Source organism: Balaenoptera ricei, chromosome 16, assembly GCF_028023285.1.
Source record: "Balaenoptera ricei isolate mBalRic1 chromosome 16, mBalRic1.hap2, whole genome shotgun sequence".
In the NCBI taxonomy this organism is placed as follows: domain Eukaryota; kingdom Metazoa; phylum Chordata; class Mammalia; order Artiodactyla; family Balaenopteridae; genus Balaenoptera; species Balaenoptera ricei.
The window spans coordinates 34,823,380-34,836,683 of NC_082654.1; the positions used below are offsets into that span (position 1 = coordinate 34,823,380).

General features: G+C 35.9%; 1 protein-coding gene across 2 annotated transcripts in view; it reads right to left on the reverse strand.

Annotated features, from left to right (window-relative positions):
• Window positions 1-261: 261 nt before the first annotated feature.
• The window catches only part of KIF11 (kinesin family member 11), a 60,429-nt gene continuing 47,386 nt past the window's right edge, over window positions 262-13,304 (reverse strand). The window contains exons 18-23 of one of the 2 annotated variants that reach the window (XM_059899790.1): window positions 11,570-11,849; window positions 8,919-9,141; window positions 7,541-7,692; window positions 6,524-6,640; window positions 4,361-4,507; window positions 262-334 (exon numbers count right to left, since the gene is read on the reverse strand). In XM_059899790.1, coding sequence (XP_059755773.1) covers window positions 4,376-4,507; window positions 6,524-6,640; window positions 7,541-7,692; window positions 8,919-9,141; window positions 11,570-11,849 — 904 coding nt within the window. In that variant the 3' untranslated portion in view covers window positions 262-334; window positions 4,361-4,375. Of the gene's footprint in view, window positions 335-4,286; window positions 4,508-6,523; window positions 6,641-7,540; window positions 7,693-8,918; window positions 9,142-11,569; window positions 11,850-13,304 lie in introns of those variants that run through there. The other variant, XM_059899789.1, reaches the window with a different exon arrangement.

A 13,304-nucleotide genomic window follows, 5' to 3' on the forward strand; every position in this document is an offset into this window, starting at 1 on the left:
TGTCTCTTGGTATACTAGGTTATTTTTTTTAATTAATTAATTTATTTATGGCTGCATTGGGTCTTTATTGCTGCGCGCGCTTTCTCTAGTTGCAGTGAGTGGGGGCTACTCTTCGTTGCGGTGCATGGGCTTCTCATTGCGGTGGCTTCTCTTGTTGCAGAGCATGGGCTCTAGGCGCTTGGGCTTCAGTAGTTGTGGCACACGGGCTCAGTATTTGTGGCATGCAGGCTTAGTTGTTCCACAGCATGTGGAATCTTCCTGGAGCAGGGATCGAACGCGTGTCCCCTAAGAATTGGCAGGCGAATTCTTAACCACTGTGCCACCAGGGAAGTCCCTAGAATAAATCATTTTAAAGTACATAATTCTGTGGCACTTCGTATACTCACAACGTTGTACAACCACCACATCTATCTAGTTCCAACACATTTCTAACATCCCAAAAGAGAACTCGATATTCATTAAGCAATCATGCCCTTTCCCTCAACTCAAAACAGCCTTGGCAACCACCAATCTGTTTCTATGAATTTACCTATTCTGGATATTTCATAAAAATGTAAACATACAATATATGAATTTTTACATCTGACTTTTTACACATAGCATTATATTTTCAAGATTTATCCACACAGTAGCATGTATCAGTGCTTCATTCTTTTTTATGGCTGAGTAATAATCCATTATATGTATATAACACATATCATTTATCCATTCATATGTTGATGGACACTTGGATTGTTTATACCATTTAGCTCATAGTGCTAACACGAACATTTGTGTACAAATTTGTGTGGATAAATTTTTTCTTTTCTCTTGGGTAGATACCTAGGAGTAGAGCTGCTGGGTGAAATGGTAATTCTACATTTAACTTGTTTATGAACCACCAAACTTTTAAACAGTGGCTGAACCACTTTACATTCCCACAAGCAATATGTGAGAGTTCCCATTGAACATCTTCACCAGGACTTGTTATTTTCTGTTTTTACTATAGCTATCCTTGTGGATGTAGGGTTATCTCATTGTGGTTTTGATTTGCATTTTCCTGAAGACTACACTCTTGCTGCTTTCTAGATTCTGTCTTCAGTTTTAACAGTTTGATTGTCTTGTTGTGGATCTCTTTGAGTTTATCCTGTTTGGATTTATTGAGCATCTTGGATGTGTAGATTTGAGTGTTTTAACAAATCTAAGAAGTTTTCAGCCATTATTTATTCAAGTATTGTCTGCCTCTTTCTTTCTCTCCTATTCTTCTGATACTCTCTTTTTTGTAAATATTGGTATGCTTCATTGTGCTCCACATGTCTCTTAAGTTCTACTTTTTCCTTCATTCTTTTCCCTTTTTGCTTCTTCAACTGGACAATTTCAATTGACCTAGCTTCAAGTTCACTGGCTTTCTATTGCCTGATCATATCTACTATTGGAAGCCTCTAGTGATTTTTTTCATGTCAGTTATCTTACTTTTCAGCTCCAAATTTGTATGGTTCCTTTTTATGGTTTCTTCACGGATATCCTCTATTTGTTGAGACATTTTCATACTGGATTCCTTTAGCTCTTTGAGCATATATGAGACAGTTGATTTAAAGTCCAAAGTTTCTGCTCCCTCAGGGATGGTTTATGTTCATTTCTTCTGTGAATGAGCCATACTTTCTTTGCATAATTCCTAGTTTTTGTTGAAAACTGAACATTTGAATATTATAATAGGGTAACTTTGGAAATCAGATTCTTCATGCTTCGGGGTTTGTTTTTGTTCCTTGCTGTGGGCTGTAGCAATTTATTTAGTGACTTTTCTGAACTATTCTTTTGTAAAGTCTCAATTCTTTGACTTACGTAGTCTCTAAAGACTATATTTTTGCTTGTGTTCAGCTAGTGTGTTGACAGATTTCCTTGAATGCTAGTAGCCAAAAAATAAATACATAAAACAAGAATAAAAAGAAAAAAAAGGAAAAAAAAAATCCTCCCAGTCTTTGTAGGTTGGCTGTGTTGGAGCACTCCTTTAAGTGCTTAGCTAGGTCATTTTAAATCTGCTTAGCCTTCACTTCCTGCTTGTGCTGAGCCTAGAGTTCAGCCAGCAGTGAACACTTAGGTCTTCTCAGGTCTTTTCTAAGCATGCAACTTGGCCTAACTGATGGCTTTCTCAGTTCCCTAGTATACACTGTTGTTTGTGAGTAGCCTAATTTCCCTAGGAAATTCTCTCCCATTTTTTCCTCTCAGGCTTTAGGCACTCCTTTATTTACCTCAACTGTAATCCTTTGCCAAAGGTGGCAGCAGGTTGTTCATTTGCCTTACAATATTTTTGAGAAATACCTGCCATTTTTCCACCCTGAGTTCTGAGTTAGATGAAACAAAGGCAAGTGCCTTGCTTCAGTCCTTCAGGTTGGCTTAGACAGGTTTCAACAAACAACTTTCTGAGATTAAGATCTCCTCTGCTCCTTCAGGACCAGGGAACAGGGTCTCACTCTGAGAACGATGGGCTTCTGCATGTCTTCAAGACCACCACATAGCTGGGAAGGGGAATGGAACAAGGGCAAGTAAAACACCAAAAAGCTTTCCTAGTTTTTAAGTCACTTTGTTCTTGATTCAACATTTGCTTACAAGTTCTGACAAAATTGCTTCTGAATGTTTTTGCCTCTGAGGAGGAATGGGTCCTTGAAGCTACCTACTCTGTTTTTGCTGAGGGTTATTTGTTGAGTCCTTGACATTGTATATTAAAATTTACAGAGCTAATTTAAGGCTCTGGATGTTAAAATTCTGCAGATTTATTTTTGCTTCTGTCAGGCAGTTCAACCAGTTGCATTAGCATTCCTAGATAACTTTAAAACTTAGGGAATGAGATGACTTAAAGCTGGACTTCACGCCCTGTGAGGCCCAATCTGTTTCTCATTAATCTTACACTAAATCATAGCCCCTTCAAGTGCAACTGAAAGCCGGGATGTTTACCAAGGCCCTTCTTCCTTGCTGGTACTTCTGTAGAAGTTTTATTTTAGGAATTTTAATATAACTGGCTTAACTCTGTAAACATACCCATTGCCAAATAAGAAATAATGAGACAACCAAAATTTAGAAACCAAATTTATTAATCATGGATTTACTGAGGGTAGCTTATTTTTTTAGATATTATCCATAGCTTATGTTGACATCTGATTTTGCAGAGAAATTATATGATCATTTTTATTAAGATAATTAGCACTCTGCAAGGCAAACTTAGTTCCTTGAAGTAGCACATTTTCTAATTCTCCAACAGGGTTTGGTTTTACTTAGCTATCAGAATCAAATCTGAATTTATACACTTAAACTTGATGTGTGCACTAAATTTATTCTTCACATATATTCCTTCTAAGTGCTCTGGTTCTTCATGCTCAAACATCCTAACTTCCAGAAATTTGGCTGCCAGATCAAAATTGTCAGGGCCCTTCTAATAAGGGTTAAGATTTCAATAGCGAAAAATATATACACACATATTTTATTATATACAAAGAACAACAAAAAGTTTCACCAGGTAAACAAAAGAATATAAATGATAGTCATAATTAATAGCTTCAAAAAGCGCTTAAACACTTTGAGCTTTTGCACAAGATACAGGCTTCAAAATAGGGTCACATAGCCATTAATCAGAACTCCAGGTAGTTCTCTCATAATAGCAATCTATATTCTGGAGAAGATGGCTTCTTATGAACTCTGTGGGGACTAATGTGTTAGGCCTCATAAAGGAATGAAATGCTTTCATATCTAGGGGGAAACAAATTAAAATATTGAAGGAAGGGATACTTCTAGGGTTGTGTTTACTGTTGACAGCAATTTTAGAGATAACCACAGAAAAGTGTAAAAGATTCCTAGGTAAAATTCTGGCTCTCTCATAATAATAATGGATACCATTTTGTAGCTCTACAAATGGTTTGGTGACAAAAAAAGGGAGAAAGTTTGCTGAGAAGGCAGAATGAAAAAGTCTAGGGAAGGAGGCAAGCAAATATAAACATAATTCAATCATACCAAGAAAAGAAAGGATACGGTCCTTCCTAAAACCATGCGCTGGTGATATTTACGTATATAAGTTCAAGCCTAAAAGAACACTGCAGCTTCTATATATCTGCTATTTAGTAATATACTAGAAAAATATTTTTCATTTGTTATGAAAGAGCTATTTTATATCAAAAGCTAGAAATGCATATTTACTCAATGCAAATCCCAAATGAAACCCAACTTAATATACAGTAAACTACAGCAATGACAGAAAAAAATGGGTAGATAATAAATTCAACTAATTTACAGTACTGCCTTGATATTTTCTACTCGTTTTTAATCTATACACAAGGCTCAAGTTCTGGGGTTACAGGTTTTATTTTTCATTTTTCTTAGAAAGTAAAATTACCTGTCCTCAAGTTAACTAAAAATTGTTCTGGGCTCGTAGAGGTAATCTGCTCTTCATAACAGATTGCTCTGTAGTTTCTTCTACTTTAGACCTCTCCAGCGGATTAATGCCTCTGTTTTCTTTATCTTTTCCATGTGATTTTTTATGCTGTGGATTTAAGGGGGAAAATTAAGTCAATATAAAGTAACATCTAATACATATTAATCATATTCTATTTTCATAGTTCTCTGGTTTATAGGCAAGAAATTAGGTGTGGAAAACTTTAGAAAACACTCAGCACAAATTTGAGCCAACAATCTGGCAAGTAGAAATGAATGCCTTCTTCATTTTATCACCAAGAGGGGGTTGAAAGAAATATTAATTTTCTGTATGATTTTCCAAGGAATAATTACAGATTTTACTGTAGGGCAATGGTTCTCAGTAGGGAGATTTTGCACCCAAGGGGACATGTGGTACTGTCTGGAGACATTTTTGGTTGTTAAAACTAGGGGGTTGCTACTGGCTTCTAGTGGACAAAAGCCAGGGAAGCTGCTAAACATAATACATAGGACAAGTCACCACAACAAAGAATTATCCAGCTCAAAATGTCAATAATGTGGCTGCTAGAAATCTTGCTCTAGGGAAACAAAGATTTGTTATTGTACAAAAATGGCAATTCTGGGAATTCTCTGGTGGTCCAGTGGTTAGGAGTCCGTGCTTTCACTATTGAGGGCCTGGGTTCAATCCCTGGTAAGGGAACTAAGATCCTACAAGAGGTGCAGTGCGGGCAAAAAAAAAAAAAAAAAAGGCAATTCTATTTTAAGCACAGAATCTGATATACAGGCTACCTCAAGACACTTTTTATTTAAATTGTATCTTATCTTTTAAAAAACTTATATTTCTCATTTGGAAATATTTCATTGGAATCCTTGTACTTGCCCTTAGAGAGGCTTTAAGTAACTGACGACTTTCATTGTAGACCCACTCAACAATTCTTAGACAAATCATAAACCAACTTTAAAGTTTTTAACCCAGAAAATTTCCCCATATCAGACTGCTATCAGAGTAAAAATAATTTCTGTACTTCAGCTAAAGGTCTAAAATCCAATCCCAAGTCTTTTCTGGTACTATAGGAACTTCTTTTCCATAGCTGAACCACTAAGCCTGGCCTTCAAAACATCATAAACTTTAATAACGAAAGGATTTCCAAACAGGGATTAAGTAGTCACTAAGGTTCTCTTCTCTTAACTTTCCCCCTTTTCTTAACTTTATAAGATAGAAGAGAGGGTCGATAAAGAGAAAGAAATATATCTAGAGTTTTCTAATAGTAAAGAATGAAGCAAAAGGTAGGAAGACTTTGGAGATAAAACTGCTTTGATGCAGACAGAGAGGAATTTAATAAAATCTGAGCTAGAAGTTTTAACAGCTTAAATCAGGGATGGAGAATCTTTAGATCTTGGTGGAAAGACCTGCAGGTCTATTAAAGACAGGTACAAGCATATACATATCAGAAGCAGCACTTCAACTATAAAATGTAGACATCAATGTCCTATGTAAGTAAGGAAATCCTTACCTCACAGACTGTCTAGGCTCATGACTTCAAATTAGAGGGAAAGATGTAGATAGTTTACAGTGCCATACTCCCAACAGTGATGAAAAAGTGATAGGAGAGGGCATGGGATTTAAACACACAAGATCAAGGCAGGAGGCTACGTGGGGGAATAGTGAATAGGAGAAAAGCCTCAAGTTGGAGAATCAGTCATTTAACAGAGAGGCATTCGGTCTCTCAATCTTTTAAACTTCTTAGCCTTCAAAGTCTGATCATAGACAGAGACAGGCTCCAGGACTTCCATGTCAAAGGTGAAGGAAGAGAGAAATGACTGTTTTTAGTATCACTCTTAGTATGTAGGAAGCAGATAAAGGGATAAATATAACAGCAGAAGATTACCAGCTAAGGATGGGATTAAGTCCTATTTTGCCTTTATTTATCCTACCAAAAACCCCTAATCGATTATCATACTTGTGTAAATAATTTAAATCAGAAAAGTTAACAAGCCATCCCAAAGGAATGACTAAAATATTTTTTCTATTCCACCCACCAAGAGTAATGCCTTTATACTGAATCGCAAATGACTGACTTACATCAGATGTGGAAGGGTTATCTGATAGGATATAATGAGGTACCTGGAAAAATGGAACCCCACCACTTGATGAACAATCCAAACTAGTGTCTACAGATGGTTCTTGACTTAGAGGTTCTTCAACAGTGTGCACCAGAACCGCCTTTTCTTCATCCAAGTCCTAAAATAAGAAGCTGATAAGTGATTAAGTCCCAGGGCTTAAAAACCTTCACACAAGTAAAGGCAGTTTTCTTCTTTGAAAATAACACAATGTCCATTACATAAAAGTTAAACCTCAACAAAATCAGTAGGGAGTCTACAAAGTAATGAAAATAATTCCTATTATGTTTTCATATAGAGGAGTACCTATAATAAAATGTTAAATATGGTAATCTCAGAATAAAGAGATTACAGTTTATTTTTTATCTTCTTTGTTACTTTCCAATTTCCCAACTTTTCTATAATTACTATAGTTAAGGGCACAGATTGTGGAGCTAGGTTCTAATTCCACCTCCATCCTTGTGACTTAGGACAAGGTAATTCTTAGTTTCCTCACCTGTTAAAATGGGGATAGTACTAGCATTCACCTTATAGAGTTATTGAGACAATTAACTGAGTAAATATATATGTAAAGTGTTTAGAACAGTGTCGGGCACATAATAAACACAACATAAACATTGTCTATTATAATTATCTATGAGTCTAATCATAAAAAATGGCCCAATTAAAACAAACAGGCTTAGCAGTCAACTATCCTTAATGAGACAGGGTAGGACTGAAGGGCAAAGAATAAAATTCTTCTCGTGAAGATGATGACATCAAGAGTTTATGGGAGGGACTTCCCTGGTGGTGCAGTGGATAAGATTCCACGCTCCCAATGCAGGGGGCCCGGGTTTGACCCCTGGTCAGGGAACTAGATCCCACATGCATGCCGCAACTAAGGAGCCCATGAGCCGCAACTAAGGAGGCTGCCTGCTGCAGCTAAGACCTGGCACAATCTAAATAAATAAATAACTATTTTTTTTTTAAAAAAGAGTTCATGGGAGAGTTCTAAAATTACGATGCCTAAAATAAATTTTACCTGACTGGTCTCTTCTTTGTTGTTTTCTGAACAGTTTAGTGTCATTAACAGCTCAGGCTGTTTCCTTTTCAACTGATCAAGGAGCTGTTCACGTGGCTGGGTTCTCACCAGTGTTGATGGGTATAAATAATTTTTCCTCTGTGGTGTCGTACCTTTAGTGGACATAATATAAGTGGTAAAAACTGAAGTGTGGGATATGAGTAAGGTATTTTTTTAAATGCTAGAACTTATACCTCCCAATAAGTCTTTGTCTTCCAAAAATAGAACCATTGCCACATATGAGAATCAGTCTTGCTATCTGTCAGGCATATGTTGCTTAAAATATTTCCTAACTTGACAACTGATCTTAAATAGACTCAACCATTTTCAAGATTCCACCTACACCAAAACATGAAATTTTCCATCTCTGAGCATGTATAGAAGATGTATTGTAGGATCTAAAAGGATTCAGAGTGTTCTGAGGAATGGCAGCATGATCAGTTTGACGGGGATAATCATTTCACTACATTTGGTGGCAGCTACATATTAACCAGTTACCTTTCTTTATAATAACTCATGCTCTCATAATTTACACAGGCACTTGCTTTTTCACTTAATGTTTATATTCCTTATTTCATTGAAAAGTGGACAATAAATATCAAGAGTCTTTGGGAAAAAATAAATTGACATCCTTTAGTGCCATCCTCTTTTATAATTGCTAAAAAAAAAAAAGCTTTAAAGTGTAATTTACACACCACAAAATTCACTCAGTAATTTTTACTAAACTTACAGGGTGTGCTAGCCCTACCACAATCTAATGAATAACTCAATTACGCATCCTGTGTGAAACAGTTTGTTACACCTTCTTTCATGAAGGCGTCCCTGAATCATTATAGCCTACACTGATCCTTGCCATCTCTGACCTCCCAAAACGGTAATTCCTAAATGCCAATCTAACAGTCATGACAAAATGAGAGGTACACATAAGAAAATGCGCAATGTGGTAAGCTCTGCATTAAACTAGATTTATTTAATTACATTCCTCCACTATTTTTGGTATTAAAATGTCCTTTTATAAACAGTGCTAGATAGATGGTTGGTTTTCTTTTTATTTGCTTTTAAAATGTACGCTCTTAACCAAAGCCAGTTCCCTGAATGTTTGTAAACTTTTACTGAATTTATGATGCCCAAGTGTCTGGGAGTATATGTCATGTGCATCATTTAATGCTTGATCAAAGCTATTTTGGTGTTCTAATTTTTCCATATTTGAGTTGATCAGAGTGAGATGGTAAATTCCTATCAGACAATGGCAGGACCTGGTTTTTCTGAACATCTAGCACTGTATACAGTTGAATTCAACTTCAAAAAATTTAACAATTCCATTTCCCTTTTAAAGTACCTGTTGGGATATCCAGTTTCAGATCCTGTTGCAGAAAGCAATTAAGCTTAGTCAAACCAATTTTTACAGTTTTATTAAGTTCTTGACTTTGTGTCATTAATTCTTCTTCATCAATAGTTATCTGACCAAGAAGAATGTTATGCTGGTTCTCATTAGCTGCTTTATGCCCAATTAATTTTTCAGTAATCTCTGAACTTGAAGCCTCACAACCTTGTTGTACAACCTGTAAATGATGCAAATGAGACTTCATTATTAAAATCAAAGTTGTCGGTGCTTTATGCAATATTTAACTTCTCCTTACCTTGAAATTTTCCATAATAAAAGTTTTAGAAACTGCAAAAGTAGAAATAATAATAATAACCCCCTTATATTCACTCCCAGCCTCAACATTTATTACTACATGGGATATAGATCAAACAAGATTGGCCACTTACTCCTGCTCTCCACCAGGATTATTTTGAAGCAAATCCTATATCATTTCATCCATTTACTTCAGCATACTTCTCTAAGAGTTAAGAGCTTCTTAAGACCACTCTCACTTCTAAAAAATTTAACATTGGTTTCTTTATATCAAATGTCTAGTCAGTGTTCAAATTTCACCAATTGTCTGTTTTTCAGACTTGTTTTGTTTGAATCAGAATTCATCATTATATTTGGCTGATATGTCTTAACTGACTATATAATTTATCATCCAAACAGATATTCTCAGAGTAAAAAGGGCCATTAATAATAATAACCCCAGTGCAATAGATATAAACAAGGACTATCTCAGGAAAACCGGGTCTTAAGGCCCTCTTGTCTTAACTCTCTCTTGATATAAGTTATCCTTCCTCATACTTTTCTCCTTGAAAAAAATTTTCATTGAAGAAACCAGGTCTTTGTGCTCTACTGAATACCTCTATTTCTGGATTTTGTCGATTGCACCTCTAAGCTGTTATTTTCACATGTTCATCTGTCCTCTGTATTTTCTACAAATTAGTTAGATCTAAAGCCTTGATCTAAATCAGGTTTTAACTTTTGGGCAAGCATATTTCATAGGTGGTACTGAAAGCACATAATGCCTGGTCGTGTCTCTCACGTTAGGATTAATCAGTGTGGGGAACTCCCTGGTGGTCCAGTGGTTATAGGACTCCACGCTTTCACTACTGAGGCCCTGGGTTCAATCCCTGATCGGGGAACTAAAATCCCACAAGCCACGTGGCACAGCCAAAAAAAAGATTAATCCATGTGTTAGAGTGTGGTCACCCTCTTAATTATAAAGATCTCCTTCAGCTTTTGATCAAATGGTGTAAGCAGTCATTAATGTCCACAGGGATTATTTCACTAAGGGTTGCAAAATTGTGATATCCTAATTCTGTCATTTCTTCTGCATTTTATTAGCTGGGATTCTTCTTTGAAACAGTTTTCTTCATCCATTACCCTGCTGAACCAAAATAGAGTTCTTTCAGGAAAGACAGATGGATGCTCAATTGTTTCCCTTTATTTACCACTTCTCAGAATCATTTCTTGCTTCCCTAGCGTGATCCAAAGGAGACTAATGAAATTTTTATGAATTCATCAATTTTAACATATTTGACGTATCTTAATCTATTGTAGCAATTACTCTTTTTGATGCTCAAATTATACCACCTTTAAACAGGGGAGTGTCATCAAGTTGGCTCCTAAGTCTTTTTGACACAGCCCCACTAACCCTTAACAGCTTCCTTACGTTCTGGTATGACAAGATCTGTAGGCTCATCTGGTACACTTCCTGCGCCAAACCTGAAATTACCTATTTTTCCACTAGTCATGGTTCCTTTTAGTGAAAATAGCTTATATAGCTTAAAATACTTAAGTTCTTTTACCTAATTCCTGAGAATATTAGTAAAATCCTTTTATTGCACAGAAGAAAAACCAAGCCACAAAGGGCTCATGCAAGTGTTAAGTTCAAGCAAACCCACAAATCTATCAGATATCTTCTGAGTAACCAGAACAATATCCTAAATAATTAAAGCAATAACAGTTTGAATGTACCTGGAGAAAAGTAAAAAGCATACATAAGTGAAAAGTATTATATATCAAAAGACGGGGTGCTCTTAACTGAAGGAACTAACAAGTCAAAAACCACAGATAGATATAGGACAGATCAGATAAATGTTAAATAATTTGAAGATCTAGGAAACATATATGTGAAACAAGATCATATATAAGCATACCAACTGTTACACTTAAAATTTTAAGTCATTAATTATATTTTAAGGGCTTCCCTGGTGGCACAGTAGTTAAGAATCCGCCTGCCAATGCGGGGGACACGGGTTTGAGCCCCGGGCCGGGAAGATCCCACATGTCGTGGGAACTAAGCCCTTGAGCCACAACTACTGAGCCTGAGCTCTAGAGCCCGCGAGCCACAACTACTGAAGCCCGCGCTCCTCAACAAGAGATGCCACCACAATGAGAAGCCTGCGCAACGCAATGAAGAGTAGCCCCCGCTCGCCGCCACTAGAGAAAGCCCGCGCGCAGCATCGAAGACCCAATGCAGCCAAAAAAAAAAAAAAAAAAATATATATACTTTAAAATATCATGTGTTTTGAAACCAATTCTTAGCCAAGAATATTTAATTTTCTGATTATCACTATTCTCCCCAAAGGAGGTTCCAGTTACAAAGTTATTACCTTCAATAAATTCTGAAGTTCCTCTTCCCTTTTATTTAAGCAAGATACCCACTGTTCAGAAAAACAAAGTGTGCTTGTGTTCAGAGCCTCACATCTCTGTTCATTCTCTTGAGATATTACTTCAAGGTTGCTACTGAGTTTATCACAGTGTTTCTCAGACTCTTCAACCAGTTTTGTACCTTCCTGGTTAAAATGTCTGAGTTCCGCTGACAAGTCATCAAAATCAGCACCAAATTTTTCACTGTGAGAAGTTGTTTTGCTGATTATATCTTTAGATTTCCTATAGGAAAAGAGAATAACACTGTTAACTTGAAAAACTAAGACTCAAAGGATACATAACTTGCCCAAGATCACACAGCTCAAAAATGGCACATTCAAACCTAAGCAGTCTAATTCCAGAGCACAAGCCCTTAATTGTCTTTTCACAGCAGACTGGCATCACATCTACGACTAAATGACCTTTGAAAATATCTCTTTTCTTATAAAACCTTTTCCAGATATGACACTTTACTTTGTACCTCTTAGAATATTAACTATATGGTAATTAAAATGAACTCTGCCAATGTGTTTTACTCCTCCTACTAGATTATGTTACTTAAGGACACCTCCTACAGCCTCTAGTCTCTAGTTTAGTCCCTAAACTGTCCACAATCAGTTAGTTATTCTGTTCTTAGGCAGTTTTGCCTTGCCTATGATACAAAATAAATCATAAAAATTATAAATATTATAAAACAAAGTCAACTATAAAGCTATCTAACAATTAAAAGAAAATTATATTGGGGTGAGACAAACTATACATATAGCACACATAGTACAATGTAACATAACCCTGATATAAAACTAATATCAAAATATACATTTAAAATTCATTGATGGCTTCCTTCTCTTAGTAAAGTTCCCTATAATAGCATTCAAAGTCATCTCACAGGAGCAGAGTTAAACTTTGGGGAATGAAGGTTACCCTCTACTACCACTAGATGGTACACCATGTGAGCAAATCACATGAGGAAGCAAATGTGCTGAAAACCGAAGTTCAACTAAAAATTAAGTGAAAATAATTGAAAAAGGAAAAGAAAATTAAGTGGTAAGCTTGGAGACTATCAACACAAATCTATCCCCTCAAGGAATCAAAACCCACTAGGAATAAAAAGTGGGGAAACACTTTCTAGATTCAGAATCTAGAAAGAAGAATTCAGAGTGGAAACATGACATAATGAATAGACCAACAACAGGATTGAAAAACAGATGATAGGAGTTAGGTAGTAGGATAGGTGATAGCCAGAATTCTAGAGCAGAATCATTCAGTAGAAATATAATGTGAGCCACATATGTAATTTAAAAATTTCTAGAGGTCATACTGAAAAAGAAAATAGATAATCAGAGTAACACTGTATTGGGTAAATATAGCATATGTAGACGTAAAATACATGAAAACAATGCATAAGAGACAGGAAGGAGGAATTGGGAATATACTGTTAAGGTCCTTTCATTACACATGAAACAGCAAATTACTTGAAGGTGGATTAAAATTATTTTAAAATATATATTATTAATCCTAGAAAAAACAGTTTAAAAAAGTAATTCTAGAAGTATAAATGATAAGTCAATGGGAGAGATAAAATGAAAACATAAAAATGCTCAACTTAAATTAGGAAAGGAAAAAAGGAAACAAAGCACAAACGATGCAACAAACAGAAAACAAAATGGTAGACTTTAACCCAACTATATCAATACT